The 17990-nt window shown below is 44.0% G+C and overlaps 2 protein-coding genes across 5 annotated transcripts in view; one reads left to right on the top strand and one right to left on the bottom strand.

The window, feature by feature from the left end:
• ABCD4 (ATP binding cassette subfamily D member 4) overlaps positions 1–1253 on the top strand; it is a 33331-nt gene extending 32078 nt beyond the window's left edge. For all 3 annotated transcript variants that reach the window (XM_075194582.1, XM_075194581.1, XM_075194580.1), the window contains 3 exons: positions 502–578; positions 786–901; positions 1050–1253. In XM_075194582.1, the coding sequence (XP_075050683.1) occupies positions 502–578; positions 786–901; positions 1050–1136 (280 nt within the window). In that variant the 3' untranslated portion in view covers positions 1137–1253. The remainder of the gene's footprint in view (positions 1–501; positions 579–785; positions 902–1049) is intronic.
• A 306-nt stretch (positions 1254–1559) lies between these two features.
• Positions 1560–17990, bottom strand: part of VSX2 (visual system homeobox 2) — a 36331-nt gene continuing 19900 nt past the window's right edge. Inside the window, exons 2-5 of one of the 2 annotated variants that reach the window (XM_075194585.1) lie at positions 9414–9495; positions 8996–9119; positions 4064–4244; positions 1560–2225 (exon numbers count right to left, since the gene is read on the bottom strand). In XM_075194585.1, the coding sequence (XP_075050686.1) occupies positions 1864–2225; positions 4064–4244; positions 8996–9119; positions 9414–9495 (749 nt within the window). In that variant the 3' untranslated portion in view covers positions 1560–1863. The remainder of the gene's footprint in view (positions 2226–4063; positions 4245–8995; positions 9120–9413; positions 9496–17990) is intronic. The other variant, XM_075194586.1, reaches the window with a different exon arrangement.

The raw sequence follows: 17990 nt of genomic DNA, 5'->3' as shown, positions 1-17990 counted from the left end.
TGCGTGTTGTACGTGCGTGACGGTGCGTGTTGTACGTGCGTGACGGTGCGTGTTGTACGTGCGTGACGGTGCGTGTTGTACGTGCGTGACGGTGCGTGTTGTACGTGCGTGACGGTGCGTGTTGTACGTGCGTGACGGTGCGTGTTGTACGTGCGTGACGGTGCGTGTTGTACGTGCGTGACGGTGCGTGTTGTACGTGCGTGACGGTGCGTGTTGTACGTGCGTGACGGTGCGTGTTGTACGTGCGTGACGGTGCGTGTTGTACGTGCGTGACGGTGCGTGTTGTACGTGCGTGACGGTGCGTGTTGTACGTGCGTGACGGTGCGTGTTGTACGTGCGTGACGGTGCGTGTTCTACGTGCGTGACGGTGCGTGTTGTACGTGCGTGACGGTGCGTGTTGTACGTGCGTGACGGTGCGTGTTGTACGTGCGTGACGGTGCGTGTTGTACGTGTGTGACGGTGTGTGCACGGTCTTAGTGCTATGTGACTCTGTCTGTACAGGTCGGACGTGTTGTCGCCCGGAGAAATGCAGCGTTTGGCTTTTTCTCGCCTTTTTTATCTGCAGCCTAAATATGCAGGTGAGATGCATGGACACTTGTCTGTACATATATGTAGAATCTGCAGTAGTAGAGACCTCTGTCCCAGCTCCAGCCACTAATGGGGACAGGCTGAGTAACACACTGGAGGGGAAAGGAACTGATGGTACTCCAGTGTCGTGGATTGAAGGTTTACATCACATTGTATATTACATTGTACTGGTATATTAATGTTATATCCTGTGTCAGTGCTGGACGAGGCGAGCAGTGCGCTGAGTGAGAACGCAGAGGTCGATTTGTACACGCGCTGCAGGCAGCTGGGGATGACACTGATCAGTGTTGGACATAGACGCAGCCTTAGAGAGGTGAGTCATCGTTTCAGCATTCAGACCCACTGCTTACAGCTGTATATAGTCATTATTACTCCCATCACTCGGCCTACAAACATTTATATTCTCGGACTGCATGTAGAAGGTTTTACTGCTTGTGTATACATAATTCTTCTCTTTGCAGTTTCATGATTTGGAGCTCAAACTTGGGATTGGTGGACAATGGGATCTAAAACGCTTAAATAAGCAAAACCACCAAACAGCCAACTAGCGAGAGAAGATGGAGATGTAGGCAAGGTGCATTGTGGGTGGACTGACCATGGACCGTTCCCTCAGCCTATTGTACTGCATCTGGACTCTTGTTTCCCAATAAACACCATTTTTGCTATCTGTGTCTTGTACATGTCTCTTACAACACTGCTGGAATAAGGCGGTTCTCAGTCACATGTCCTTCATTGGTCCTTGTCATTACTGTGTGTTACTCCTTCCCTATGTCACTCCTGCAGCAGCGGTGGCTATAAGGATATAATAGCTGCTGTAGCCATCATCACACCTCATCAATCCCTCGTAGAGTAGGGTTACTGTGCACATACACCCAGTGACTGATTAATCTATACATATCCGGTGCCGAATTGTGGAAACCTTATCATTCATAGTTATTGGCATAACCCTGTGTATGAAAACATGACAGAAATATGTACATATGTGTTTATTTTACACAGAGTCACAGCAGTCACAGTTAAACCTAATGAAATATTAAGTGTCTCTGTACAATATTTACATGAATGATCAGATGCTCACTGAGTGTGGTCAGCAGGAAGGAATTCTGGCACCCATCTCAGGAATACCTGTCGGCTCCAGAAATTCTCTGAATATTCCTGACCGATAAAGTCTGACACATATGTCTAAAAACCAATGTACTCTGTGGGATCCAGGATTCTAGACCATCTTTTGGGAGCAGTCGACCATGAAGGGAAATGAATCCAGCACAAAGTCTTTTAAAATGAAACCTTAGGCTCTTCCTGGTGCTGTGCTTCCTCCACCTCTTCATCCTCGTGTCGTTCATATTTCCTCGCTGGTGTCTCGCAGTTAGTGCTCTGAAGGACTTTGGCGCTATGTTCCTGGGCTCTTGCACGCAAAGCTGCAATACTGTTCTCTCTCAGCTTCTCCTCGGAGATGGGAGCTGGGTGGTCAACCTCTGCCCTCTCGTTGATCTCAGGCTGGTTGGAAATTGCTGGTGCCTCTCGCTCAGGCTGCTGTACCCCATCTGCTGCCTCCAAAGACTTTTTGTGCATCCCTGCAAAGAATTGTTGGTATTCGGGTTTAGAAAATCGTCTGGGCATTGACAGGCCATCTTGAACTGAAAACAGCAAAGACAAAGAAGACTTTAGGAGATGCAGGATAAAAGAAAGATGCACAAACAGGTCGACCAACCTAGAGACTCCGGAGCCAAAAATTTTCAAACAACGTAACTGAATCTGGAAGACACCATGAGGAGCAGAGATGTAAAGTGTCTGACACCATGACTGTGTATCCCACACACCCATTACAAGAACTGGTGGAAGAGGAATCGATATAAATTTAATCCAGTGACTGCAAAGGTAGTTAAAGGAATATATGAAATGAGCTGACTTCTTTCATATTCAGTTAAGATGCTGCATTTCATTCCTCCATCTGAAATAAAACTAGCTGCAGGAACCTGAATGAAAAGATCAAACATTGTCCATTCAGTACATGAAGGCAGAGAGTGGACAGGTCCATCCAGTATTCAATATTGAGACAAAAGCGTGAAGAGAAACTGGTACTGGCAATGAAAAACAAACACGAGATTGCATAGGAAACGGACTGAGAATGGAAGCCAGAGGCCGGCCAATTTGTTGGAAAAGTTTAATAGAAACATCTGCTGGTACAGAGAACTAAATTACAACTCTGGCCAAACCTGGATGGTCAGGACGAGAGAGAAAGCTAAACAAGTGACGTGAAATACTGCTGTGAAGAACGAGAGTCCAGGTCCGTCATATACAATTAGTGTTTGAAGTCCTGAAAAATTGCTATGGTAGAGTGTTATAAAATGACAACGGAGTAGAATGAACAGGAAGTGCTGGAACAAACTTATCGAGGAAGAGAAGGAGAGGACTTAGAGGAGACTAGAAGGGAAGAGTACTGGAATAGAACCTGGAGAGTGAGGGTGCTAAATATGACATTTAGAGGACACTGATTATGTGTAGTAGCAGATGAAGATATGCATTAGCAATACCTAAAGAGAACATGTGGAGTATACTGGTGACGTGGTGCTACCAGAAGAGGTTATACGTAGGAGTACTGTAAAAGGACACCTGGAGGAAACAGGAGACATGGTGCACTAGAAAAGAACATACAAAAGACTGGAGAGCGAAGACTACCATAAAATTACATAGAAAGTAATCGGGAGAGGAAGAACTGTCAGAAGAGGACCAGGAAATGGGAGAGCACGGAGTGTAGAGACGCTTCAGTGTAGAGTGCCGATTGAAAAGGATTTTTAGGAGGGACTGGAGAGGGGAAACTATTGGGGGGGGGGGGAAGAGGATACAGGGGAGACTGATTATATAGTGCCGTAAGCTTAGGTGCAAACATCAGACTGTCTTAGGACTAAATGAAAATGCCCATTTTTGACTTTGAGTCCCATAGACTGTAAGCTTGTGAGCAGCCTTCTCCCCTCTTTGTCTGTTTTACCCAGTTTGTTTATTAGTTTACTATGTTTGTCCCCAATTGTAAAGCGCTATGGAATATGTTGGCGCTATATAAATAAATGATGATGATGGGTAAACTTGCCTTGAAAAGCCATTGCCGCATTAAATTCCCCCTGCAAAGTCGCAGATATTCGACGACTTGCAAAATGTGCAGTTTCATACATTTACCCCCTGGTCAGATTAATAATTCTTAGAATCGGGCCAGCAGAGAGAATGTAATAGATGGTAACAGACAGTAGTAACTATGAGACAGAAGTATGAAGGAAGCCAATCCATAACAGAACCTGGAAGAGAGGCAGATTAAAATATAATGAAAGAAAGTTTGACTCACAGAACCTGAGTGATACACAGGAGAAAGAAATCCCAAAAGCTAAGACCGAGCGAGAACCAAAGATACAAAGTACAAAGCGTGAAATATGTATCTAGAAACTATATCAGTTTATAGACCTTTTACAAAGTCATTCCTTACCCAGGAGCCAGGGGGCGCAAGATTCCATAATGCCGTCTTTGGCAGATTTCAGGATGGACTCAGGAAGGGGGATAGAGTGACGGACCATAGCCCCGTACAGACCGTATTCAGCCATCACGCTGCTCCGGCCCCAGCATTTTTCACGCTTCCTCCATTTGGCACGTCTATTCTGGAACCAAACCTGACCGAAAAATGGTTACAGATTATATAGCAGTATAGGATCAATATGGCCAAAGCTGTAGACCACAAATTCTCCTGAAGTTCTTGATTTGGCCTCCACCATGATATATATTGCATATGTGTGTATATATCATATGTGTATGTGTGTGTGTGTGTGTGTATGTATGTATATATATATATATATATATATATATATATATATATATATATATATATATATATTTATATATATATATATATATATATATATATATAATGTGTATATATCTATGTATGTATAGTCTATCAATACATTCTTGTATTTCTAATAGAAATCCCATGATTTTTCTAAGATTCAGGGATTCAGTCTTCTCTTGGTTCCTAAACTGAGGCATCAAGATTTCAGTCCATGCTGATAAGTGATTGGAAAATCACTTAATTTCTAGTTGAATCGATGCTCCAGAACTACCTTGGGAAATTAAATCTTCTCCGCTCCGAGACCCAGCATTGACCCGTGCTAATTAATACTGCACTTATTCCTCGATCTCCACCAATTCCCCAACAAAATACTTCCTCCCATTTAACTAATTACTTGGGGAAGAGGAGGGGGCCCTTGTCTCAGAGGACACCAGATTATGATGAGGTCATTAGCACATTAACGAGATGCGCTGATATTTCATTCAGTGCAACAAGAGATTTCAATCAGCCACATGAAATGAAAATGACGGAGAGCCTCTGTTATTATCTCTGGATATCAGAGTAATTTAATGTGCTGCATCATAAGCTTTTTCCTACCGATCCCCAATTGTCCAGCATATCCCCCATTATTTCTTATATAAACATTTTGTAAAAAAAAAAAGACCCCGGTATAGTCCGGTCTGCCTAGAACTTAAAATTGATTTTCCATCATATAGCTAATCGCTGTGTAAATCCATTTACTGCACGGTAATCCTCTGTACTGATTAGATTAATTTCCAGACCTTGTTCTTGACCACTCAGTTCTGTATAGTTGTCTCTATCCCTAAACCCATATTGTAAAGTTATATCTTGTCTGTATACCCACCAAATATTGTATAGTCATACCTCATCCTATTCCCACCTCATATTGTATGGTCATACTGCATCTCTATACCCAGTTATTGTGACCCCGAGGTGTCCATTTTGTGGTTGTCTCTGATAGCCCAGTAAGAACTATTCTATTTTACCCTTGCCCTCATTGAAGGTAGTCCCCCATTAAAGTTAGGCTTTTGAGGTGCTTCCCCATTACAGGATCCAAGAGTCAGGCTCCCATTAAATGTAGGCTTTTGTATCTGATATTGTGACTTGTTGCCTGTTATTTTGTAGATCGGTGTCCTGGAACTGAGGTGATTGTAGAAAGGGTACTACAGTACACTTAGTGCTAGGGGTTAAAGTTGCACAGCATACTGGTCATGTAGAAAGTGTTAGGACCAGGGCCTTGGATGGATACTACCAGAGGTTCATGAAGTCTTTTACCAAGGTAGCTGGTCCTTTACATGTTCTGCTCCAAGGACTCTACTGGAACCAAGAAAAAGACAGAGGCATGGGAAGCCCCACAAGGAGCCGCATTCGTGCTGCTCAAGAAAGACTTGACTCAAGCCCCTGTGTTGGCCTATGTCGATATTGATAAGCCAATTCCCTTTAACACTGATGAGTCATCAAGCACTGGGAACTGTTTGCTTAGCTACAGGACAGTCAAAAGAGAGTGATTGCATATGGAAGCTGTAGTCTGCGAGAGTCTGAGAAATACGGACAACTAAAGTTCGCTCAAGTTGGAACTATTGGCAGTTGTTTGGGCTGTGGCGTAAAAGTTTGTAGAATAGCTCACGCTGCAGACTGTCATCTTCACAGATAATAATCCTCTGGTGTACCCTGACACGTCCAAGTTGCCACATTTGGGAGCAGCCAGGACCCACCATTGGATGTGAAGACAGTATTTCTTACCCGGTTTACAAGAAATAATGGAAGAACAACATTCTTCCATCCAGACCATTTGGATAAGAAGGCCCTTAGAGACCCTAATGGCGGATTACGTATTGATTGGGAAGTCAATCAGTGGATAGCGGTACACCCTGGTAATGACAGATCACTTCACCAAGTTTACAGTAGTAATATCAACAAGGAATCAGACAGCTGAAGCAGCCACCAAGGCCATCACGGGACACTTCATCAGGAAGTATGGCTGTCCTGAAAGGAGCCTGCTTCCAAGGAGGACTTATGGAAGGTCTCTGTCGGCTGTATGGGCTGCAGAAGTCGCAAACCACTCCATTACACCCTCAAGAGAATGGAGCCTGTGAACGGTTCAACCAAACTCTCCTTCAGATGTTGAGGACCTTGGACGGGAAGCAGAAATGACGCTGACCAGATTTTGTGCAGGAGCTTGTCTGGATCTATAACAATCAGGTTCACCACACCACTGGCTACTATTTCCTACTTTTTGGGCATCCAGAAATAGAAGCACAGGACTTGACAATCACCTTTCCTAATGAAGAAGAGTGGACCTGGTGGCAGATTGGGACACAGATACATCCCAGTACAAAACAAAGTTCTGTGGGACCCCTGTATGTGGGACAAAAAGTGCTTGTCCGAGTGAAGTGACCGGACAACAAGCTGCGTGAACCCTGGGAGATATTTCCATATGTAGTGCAGAGACAAGTGGCCCCGGGTACCCCGTCTATGAAGTATCGCCTGAGGACGGAAATAAACAGTCCAGGGGGCATCATCAGGAACAAGTTGCACCCATGTATATTTTTGGACTCGAGCCCTGTGGAATCTGTTAGGAGAGAATCAGCCGGTGCTTCCGATGTGACTGTCGCTGAGTGGCGGGCACCCACACCTGCTAAAGAAGTTGTTGCTTCCCAGCCAGATACAGCATCCACAGTGGAGATTCCCAGGAGGTGCAGAATGCAAACTTAGGATGTCCTGGAGCATGATACTGACCCTTCATTTCTCTGGACCAGACCCCTCTAGGGAATAATGTGAAAAGATCACCAGGACAGACATGAGCCAATGCCATTGCAAGCTGCAGTTGATCAGTCCTTCGGCGGCGAGAGAGGAAGAGAACCTGGGTGATCAAGAGAGAAGATTCCAGAGAGAGAAATAGCAGAGAGAATGGTGCCCACAACGGAGAAGATTTCGCAATCAAGAACAGACGGGCGGCACCGGGATTAAGAAGGGAACCGCTGAAGACCCTGTGTCATGAGCTGTCAGAGACAGGTGAGGCCTTTGGGCAATCCTCTCTCAGGCCCGCACCTTCACTCTTTCTTCTCATACACATTTTCTGAGGTACAAGTCTAGTAGGCACAAATTCGAGCACTAAGCCCATGCAGCATTAGTGGGCATAAGAACCGGGCACTTGGGTATATTGTTCTAGGGCCTGTACGCATTCAATTGGGGCACTAGAAACAGGCTTAAAGGCCTGTGGGCACAATATACAAGAGTAGCCTGTGGGGAAAAGTAAATTTAGGTACTAGGCCTGGTAACAGTGGGAGGTAACCTTGTGACTGAGACTGTGTCCGGTCTGACTCCAATTGTCCATTTAATCCCCAGGTGGCCATTTTGTGGTCTCTTACAGAGCAGTTAGAACTACACCATTGTGCCCTTGTCCTCAATCGTCAGGCCCCCATTAAAGGTAGGCTTTTGGTATCTGATATTGTGACTTGTTGCCTGTTATTTTGTAGATAGTGTAGTGTAATACCCTTTCTACAATCCCCACAGTTCCAGTACACCCTAGTGCTAGGAGTTAAAGTTGTGCAGAATACTTGTATATAGTCATACCTGTATATACCCACCCCATATTGTATAGTCACATCCCATATTGTATATACCCAACTCATATGGTATAGTCGCACACATATTGTATAGTCACACCCCATATTGTATAGTTGCTCCCATATTGTATAGTCACACACATATTGTATAGTCACACCTCATCATATATGAAAACGTAATACTTCCGAGAGTGCTGTACTATGTAATATGTAATATGTACTACCCTGTCACATCAAATGAGCTCCAATTTACCCACACAAGATAGAAATAAAAAATAAAACTGGTGGATCCTCAGACGCTATATCTTCTCACATAACAATATGGGCAATAAGTCCACTTCATACAAGTCAATGTCCAACACCAGATTTGTTCTATATATAGTTCTATTTCAGGCAACAACCCCACATAGAAGAGAGATAATAGCCACATATAGTGAAGTAAGTCTTCTCAAAAATGTTGTTAATGCGAACACCACGTGTTCAAATCAATCACAAATCAAGATGCGTAGACACCAACAATTCCAGGGAGCGTAGATATCCAGCTGTTTTCCTTACACTGGGAGACAGCTCTGAAATACGGTCATTAATGGTGCTTCTCCTTTTCCATCCTCTATATGCCTGAGGGTCCATTTTATTTTGTACACCTCATCATATACCCATCCCACGTTGTATAGCCACACCCCACGTTGTATAGCCACAGCCCACGTTGTATAGCCACAGCCCACGTTGTATAGCCACACCCCACGTTGTATAGCCACACCCCACGTTGTATAGCCACAGCCCACGTTGTATAGCCACAGCCCACGTTGTATAGCCACACCCCACGTTGTATAGCCACACCCCACGTTGTATAGCCACACCCCACGTTGTATAGCCACACCCCACGTTGTATAGCCACAGCCCACGTTGTATAGCCACAGCCCACGTTGTATAGCCACACCCCACGCTGACATCAACTCCCGTTTCCTTCCTGTCATAACGTTACCTGTATCCTGTCCTCCGGGAGCTCCGTTTTTATGGCGAGCATCTCACGAGCATAAACGTCGGGGTAATGGGCCTCATTAAAGGCTTTCTCCAGCTCTTCCAGCTGATATGATGTGAAAATTGTTCTGGGAAGAATAGAAAGGCCAAACATGTAAACCACATACGGCAACGCACCGCTACAGGACGTGACGTGGTGAGATGTCGCCACACGCCTACATTCAGCTCAGACTGACGTACTCACAAAGCGTTGGAGTTACGGGAAACGCAGACCATAACAAAACAACCTGGTGCTTTAACAAGGGGATGTATATCAGTCCACTTATATTACATCTGTGTTAAAAACAAAATAATATTCAAACTCCCCACAAGTTTGTTTCCTTCCTGTGATGGGTGAATTGGGCAAGAGGGGTGTGAGGTACCTGTGCCGCCTCTTCTTCCGTTTCTTGTTTTGATTGAGGGATTTGGGAAGTTTTCTCTCAGTGGATGAAATATCTTCAGAGTCTGTGGAGAGTCAGAAATATAGAATATATTATACCGATTCTATCATTGTGTACCCGGATGTGACAGTATTAGCTGTATGTGTAACTATTACTGAGTGTCATTGTATCATTGTGTACCCGGATGTGACAGTATTATCTGTATGTGTAACTATTACTGAGTGTCATTGTATCATTGTGTACCCGGATGTGACAGTATTATCTGTATGTGTAACTATTACTGAGTGTCATTGTATCATTGTGTACCCGGATGTGACAGTATTATCTGTATGTGTAACTATTACTGAGTGTCATTGTATCATTGTGTACCCGGATGTGACAGTATTATCTGTATGTGTAACTATTACTGAGTGTCATTGTATCATTGTGTACCCGGATGTGACAGTATTAGCTGTATGTGTAACTATTACTGAGTGTCATTGTATCATTGTGTACCCGGATGTGACAGTATTATCTGTATGTGTAACTATTACTGAGTGTCATTGTATCATTGTGTACCCGGATGTGACAGTATTATCTGTATGTGTAACTATTACTGAGTGTCATTGTATCATTGTGTACCCGGATGTGACAGTATTAGCTGTATGTGTAACTATTACTGAGTGTCATTGTATCATTGTGTACCCGGATGTGACAGTATTATCTGTATGTGTAACTATTACTGAGTGTCATTGTATCATTGTGTACCCGGATGTGACAGTATTATCTGTATGTGTAACTATTACTGAGTGTCATTGTATCATTGTGTACCCTGATGTGACAGTATTAGCTGTATGTGTAACTATTACTGAGTGTCATTGTATCATTGTGTACCCGGATGTGACAGTATTAGCTGTATGTGTAACTATTACTGAGTGTCATTGTATCATTGTCTACCCGGATGTGACAGTATTAGCTGTATGTGTAACTATTACTGAGTGTCATTCTATCATTGTGTACCCGGATGTGACAGTATTAGCTGTATGTGTAACTATTACTGAGTGTCATTGTATCATTGTGTACCCGGATGTGACAGTATTATCTGTATGTGTAACTATTACTGAGTGTCATTGTATCATTGTGTACCCGGATGTGACAGTATTAGCTGTATGTGTAACTATTACTGAGTGTCATTGTATCATTGTGTACCCTGATGTGACAGTATTAGCTGTATGTGTAACTATTACTGAGTGTCATTGTATCATTGTGTACCCGGATGTGACAGTATTATCTGTATGTGTAACTATTACTGAGTGTCATTGTATCATTGTGTACCCGGATGTGACAGTATTAGCTGTATGTGTAACTATTACTGAGTGTCATTGTATCATTGTGTACCCGGATGTGACAGTATTATCTGTATGTGTAACTATTACTGAGTGTCATTGTATCATTGTGTACCCGGATGTGACAGTATTATCTGTATGTGTAACTATTACTGAGTGTCATTGTATCATTGTGTACCCGGATGTGACAGTATTATCTGTATGTGTAACTATTACTGAGTGTCATTGTATCATTGTGTACCCGGATGTGACAGTATTATCTGTATGTGTAACTATTACTGAGTGTCATTGTATCATTGTGTACCCGGATGTGACCGTATTATCTGTATGTGTAACTATTACTGAGTGTCATTGTATCATTGTGTACCCGGATGTGACAGTATTATCTGTATGTGTAACTATTACTGAGTGTCATTGTATCATTGTGTACCCGGATGTGACAGTATTAGCTGTATGTGTTACTGTTATTGGGTGTTTTCATTTACTGACCAAGTACTTTATTAGACATACATTATATGAGACATACATATATTCGTCTACTCCAGTGTTAACATAAGACGCTGGTGAAGGACAGAACAGAGGGCTGATTAAATACCATTATGTTGCAATCCAAATACTATTTATGTTTTCCCTATTTAGGAATAAGATTTTTATCTCCCAATATTAGTGAGTAACAGGAATTGCCATGAAATCAGTTTCTTCCTTTTCCACAAACCCAGATACAAACTTGAAAGTGAAAACTTTGTTACATTGAAGCATAAAGCAGACGGCGAGATACAATGGAGATTCTAAAAAGATGGTAATATAAATAAATGGGACTCTCTTTCTGGCGGTTTGAGTGATAATTTTGTGAATGATTCAGTAGCAGTTATTACAGCATTTGATACAAACAAACAACGTTTTGGGCAATAAGTAGATAACAGCAGTGACCTCATCAGACAGAGAGATGTAGAACCATGATAATACCATGATTTACCTTCCAGTCTGTAATTGCCACGTTTACCACTAGATGGCGCTCCAGCACCACCACGTACACACTGCTTTGCACTAATAAGAGGCTTTAGACTGACAGCTCTTTAGTCATTCACTATTCTGTACTTCATGCTTTTATTCTAGTGTCTTATTTCTTTGCCCGCTGCCATTTATTTCCTGAAGTCTGAAGGTGAGGTGATCATGGGGAAATTCTATCAATTTGGGAGACACAGAAACTGTCAGTATTAGTGCTAAACTAAGTCCATATTCCTAAAAAATGACTACAGCCATATTTTCATGACTGAAGGTGAATAGTTATTTCCGCTCATCCTTTAGCCGTTACAATGGTTAGTCCCTTCTAGCCTCATGTAGAGACAGGAAATTAGAAACACCCCCAGGTAGTATATAGTGGAGGTCCTTTTCTTCCATGTGTCTTTTCTCCTGAGGAACTTACAGAGGACAGATAACAGTATATTTTTAGTGTGTAGGGATTACAAGGCAGACAGCACCTTGGAAGCGCTAGTGTTGTAAGCGTTCCCTGTACCATGAAAGCACAGGAGCAGGGTGAAGCCAGAGTTCAACCCCAAACAGCCAAAGGACACCTGTCCTAGGGGAAATCCTAAGTTTTCTATAATTTAACTAGCTGTCTAGTGATACTCTCCAACATCCGGACTCTTGTAGAGCCTGTGGAGTGGAGGAAAGAATAATCCCCAGCCCCTGAGTAATATAAGGCGCTGATTTATGTGCTATGTAGTGGGTGACGGGAACAAGGTCCCACACAAGGCCTTGGACTTGTGTGGATGAACCCACTAGTAGTGAGTCGAGGGAAATTTAGGAGAAACCCGGACTATTTAATGTATATAATGTTGAGATTCTGCTCCATTCTAAACCATAAATCTATGCTTTAGAATGGAGCCCTTCAGAAGTACATATATTAGGATTGTACCAGGGTAAGACCATCCGTCAATTACAGAAATTAGCTTCTTCAGAAACATCTGCAGGGCATCTATTTGCTCTAGCTCAACTGCGAAGAGCAGTTCTTTCTGAGGCCCACGGCAACAAGTCTGCCGGACATCCGGCTATCGCCAAAACTATTGAGATTCTTCCGCGCTGTGTGGTGGCCTTTGTCCTCTGATGTCCAAAATTTTGTTCTTTCCTTTGAAGATCGTGCAAAAAACTAAATTTCCAGAAGCTGTCCCTCAGGCCCGCTTATGTCCTTGTCAACTCCTACGAAATGAATTTATGAATTTCAAGACAATTGGTCATCTCTGCTCCCGTGGGCCGAGTTTGCATATAATAACTAGTCATTCTTTAACTCGCACCTCTCCATTCTTCTGCAATTTCGGTTTCCATCCAAGGTCCAACTCCTTGTCTTCTATCAACCATTTTGGCCTCCCGGGGGGATATGTTTCACAGCTTCTCATCTCAGGATTATCTGGAAGAAAGTCTACGTCTTACTATGGGCCTCTTTATATTCTAAAAGGTTTGCAGACCGTTACTGAAGAAATTGTTCTTTTAAAGTGGGGCAAAAGGTCTGGCTCTCCACTTGTAATATCGAGCTCAAACAACCTTGTAAAAAACTTGGTCCTAGATTCATTGGTCCGTATTCTGTTGTTAAACAGGTCAATCCTGTCGCCTTCAGGTTGAAGCTTCCCCGTTCTCTTAGGATTCCAACCACTTTTCATTGTTCTCTCCTGAAGCCTGCTATCCCTGCATGCAAATCTAGGCTCCGCTACTTACGGAAATCTCAGCCTGTTAACCTGGAGGGTCAGAGATTTGTGTTGGAAAAAATTCTTGAATCTAAAATAGTCCAGGGGCAAATCCATTTCCTAGTACAGTGGAAGGGTCGTGGCCCGGGGGAACAATCCTGGGTTCCGCAGAGGTGTTTACACGCCGGCAAGCTCATTAGAGAATTTTTTAAACAATTTCCCCCTAAAAAACAGGATGTTGGGGTTCCTTAACCTCTCCTCAAGGAGGTAGGGGGTTCTGTTACGAGCCGTGGCGATCTGCTCATCTCTCCTGTTTGTGTCCCGGCTGTAATAGCAACAGCCAGGATGTCACTTCCGGTTTCGAGGTCCCAGCCGTCACCGTGGTAATGGCCGGGACACTCTCTTTGACAGCCCTGCGACCCGGCATTAGAGGCAGCCGGGCGCAGGTGCAGAATTTATTAATTATGAATGTTCAGCCTCAGGTGGCTGATTGATTAAAACCATTTAGCCTTCCCTAAATCTGATTGGGCAGTCTGGATATTTAAGGCAGGGAGGGCTTAGCCTCCCTGTCGGTTATAGCGTTCAGTTTCTTGGCTGCTGACCTGCTCTTGTACTGTGTTCCTGTACTTCTGGATAGACCCTTCTGTGTATGACCCTTGTCTAGTTTATTGGACCGTGATTCATTGCTGGTGACCCTGACTTCTGCCTGTGACTCGGAGATTCTGTCTTTCTGCCGGACCTGACCCTTTGCCTGGACTTACCTTGTTGTCTGCTGTGACCTATGACCTTGGCCTGTCTCTGACTTTGTTTATCTCCTGCATTCATTCCCCTGCCCGCGCTACGATTACTTCCATAAGCTTGTACTACGCAGAGCATAGTACAAGGGGGCATCTGAGTACCTGTGAGCGCAACAAGCTCTACGGAAAAGACGGCTGCTAAAGGCGAAGACCTCTATCTCCTGTTCTACAAGCTTATGCCGTTAGCCGTGACAACAGGAAGGAAGGAGAGCACATCCTCTGCTCCTCAGACTAGGAGTGGCGTTGGGATGGGGGGTTGGTGGCATTGGGCTGGGGGGGGTGTGGTCGGGCTTGGTGTGGGGCATTGAACTGCAACATCTTAGCCCACACTCCCGGTCCATCACTGCAGCAGATTTCCAGTTAAGACACTGTGAGCTTCCTATCCTCCATGTCAGGCTCTACGTGGGGGCATTATGTCAGGCATTCAGTATTTCAGGCATCTCGTAAGCTATGATGCCCAAGGTGACCGCCTAGGTTGCCTTATGGTTGCACAGCCCTGCATTTAGATTATACTATAAAACATACAAGGATGATGAGTAGTCTAAATGATGGGTTGTTTTTGGTATTATATGAGTAGAACATTCACAAACTTAAAGATAAGCTATTTGATTTGTTTACATTTATATTATAATTTGTGGCTTTAATAGCAATTATATTTCATTACAAATAATAATCTAATTACTGCAACTGTATCACTAAAATGTAACCAAAATTAAAAGTGCATTCTTAGGAAGAAACCTAAAAATTTGTGCCATCCGAGAGGAGAACACCAGTGACATCACAGGGCCCTAATGACATTATTATTAACATTTATTTATATACCGCCAGTATATTCTGTAACTCTTTACAAATGGAAACAAATACATTAATAAAACAATACTGGGTATTACTGACAGACAGGTAAGAGAGCCCTGATCACAAGCTTACAATGTAATGTAATCATAGGACCCCCCAAGTGTGTACACATAGAGGATTCCAGTGACATCAGGGAGGAGTATTCACATCACGGTCACAATTTTATTCCCATAATTAAGACTTCTGATGAATCCACATTAATATTGGATAAGTGGATACAGTATCCCATAACGGTTTACATATATTTGGAAACCACAAGAAAACATGTGATTGCATTTGACAGGTATTCAAAAGTCTTTCCTAACAACCAGATTAAAATATAGAGAGCATTCTAGTGAGTGATACTAATACAGAGATCATTCTAGTGAGCGATACTAATACAGAGAGCATTCTAGTCAATGATATACAATACAGAGAGTATTCTAATGAATGGCACACAATATAGACAGCAATCCAGTGAATGTTACACAATACAGAACATTGTGAGTGAACTATATACAATACAGACAGCTACTAGTGAATGATACACAATACAACGATCATTCTAGTGAGCGATACTAATACAGAGAGCATTCTAGTGAGAGAGACAGAATATAGAGAGCATTCTAGTGAATGTTACACAATACATTGTGAGTGAGCTATATACAATACAGAGAGAATTCTAGTGAGCAATAAATAATACATACACCAATCAGACACAACATTAAAACCACTGATGAAGTGAATAACAATGATTATCTGGTTACGTCGGCACCTGACAAGGGGTGGGATATATTAGGCAGTAAATGAACAGTCAGTTCTTGAAGTTGATGTGTTGGAAGCAGGAAAAATGGGAAAACGTGAGGATCTGAGCGACTTTGACAAGGGCCAGATTGTGATGGGTAGAGGACTGGGTCAGAGCATCTCCAAAACTGCCGGTCCTGTGGGGTGTTCCCGGTATGCAGTGGTTAGTACCAAAAGTGGTCCAAGGAAAGACAACCAGTGAACCGTTGTCCGGGTCATGGGTGGCCAAGGCTCATTGTTGTGCGTGGAGTATGAAGGCGCCTGTCTGGTCCAATCCCACAGAAGAGCTACTGTAACACAAATTGCTGAAAAAGTTAATGCTGGCTGTGATAGAAAGGTGACAGAACACACAGAGCATCGCAGCTTGCTGCGTAGTCCTTGACCGGTCAGAGTGCCCATGCTGATCCCTGAAAGCACCTACAATGGGCACGTGAGCGCCAGAACTGGACCATGGAGCAATGGAAGAAGGTGGCCTGGTCTGATTAATCACATTATCTTTTACATCACATGGACAACCAGGTGTGTGTGCGTCGTTCACCTGGGGAAGAGATGGTACCAGGATGCACTATGGGAAGCAGGCAGCCGGCGGAGGCAGTGTGATACCCTGGGCTGCTTGAAACGTACCACCTACCTAAACATTTTTGCTGACCAAGTGCACCCCTTCATGGCAATGATATTCTCTGATGGCAGTGGCCTCTTTCAGCAGGACATTGCACCCCCTGCCAAAACTTGACTTGATGACGTCACGCCCGACAGTCAGTGTGAATGGAGCAGAGAGGAACGAGGGACGCGGCTCCGCGGTCACGTGAGTATGATATATTTTTTTTTTGTTCCAGCTCCCCCCACCAACGAGCTTGATGGACCGATCCTCCCGCGGGAAAAATAAATAAATTACAAATTAAAACGCAAGATGAAAAAAAAAAAAAAAAATCTGCAGCAAGGGCCTGGGCCCGGGAAAAATGTAACCGCCCCCCCCCCCTCCCCCCCTCCCCCCCTCCCTCTCGGCGGCCCTGAGGAGCACACAAGGAAAGAGGGCCCTGCTCATGAGAGCTTACATCCTAAAGGGAAGGGGGAGACACAAATAGGATGGTACTAACTGGGGGAGAGAGCCAGGACATGGGAGTTAGGAGGAGGCTGATAGACTTGAATAAAGAAATGAATCTTAAGGGCACGCTTGAAGCCTTTGAGAGTAGATGCTAATCTGATGGAACGTGGAAGATCGTTCCACAGCAGGGGAGCAGCCCGGGCAAAGTCCTGGAGACAAGAGTGAGAGGTGATCAGTGAAGTAGTGAGACGGCGGTCAGAGGCAGAGCGGAGGGGGCGGGTAGGAGTGTAGGTAGAGATAAGATTGGAGATGTAGGGAAGGGAATATTGACTAAGAGCTTTAAAGATGAGGGTGAGGAGTTTAAATGTAATTCTGTAGGGTATGGGGAGCCAATGTAGTGACTGTTGGAGGGAGACTGCAGAGACAGAGCGGCGGGAGAGAAAAATGAGGCGGGCGGCAGCATTGAGGAGACCTAAGAGGGTCAAGGCGAGAATCAGGTAGGCCAGAGAGAAGGAGGTTACAGTAGTCAAGGCGAGAGATAACAAGTGAGTGAACAAGGGTTTTCGTGACTTCCGTGGTGAGAAAGGGACGTATCTTGTATATATTCTGAAGGAGGAAAGTAGCAGGATTTAGAGAGGGACAGAATGTGAGGCTTGAATGAGAGGGAGGAATCAAGGATGACCCCAAGACATCGGACTTGGGGGACAGAAAAGAGGGTAGTGTTATTAACAGAAATAGAGAGGGGGGGGAGGTGGGAGAGTTCTGGCAGGGGGGAAGACTATAAGCTCAGTCTTGGAAATATTGAGTTTAAGGAAACGTTGGGATATCCAGATGAGATGGCCGAGAGACCGCAGGAGACACGAGACAGAATTGAAGGGGAGAGGTCAGGGGTTGAAAGATAAATTTGGGTATCATCAGCATAGAGGTGGTACTGGAGGCCAAAGGAGCGGACGAGGACACCAAGGGAGGAGGTGTAGAGGGAGAAAAGCAGGGGGCCAAGAACGGAGCCTTGAAGAACGCCAACGGGTAGGGGAAGGGGGGTTGATGTAGAATCATGAGTAGAGACTGAGAAG

This window comes from Mixophyes fleayi, unplaced genomic scaffold (assembly GCF_038048845.1).
Source record: "Mixophyes fleayi isolate aMixFle1 unplaced genomic scaffold, aMixFle1.hap1 Scaffold_65, whole genome shotgun sequence".
NCBI classification, from domain to species: Eukaryota; Metazoa; Chordata; class Amphibia; order Anura; family Limnodynastidae; genus Mixophyes; species Mixophyes fleayi.
This window is presented reverse-complemented; position numbering and strand designations above follow the sequence as displayed.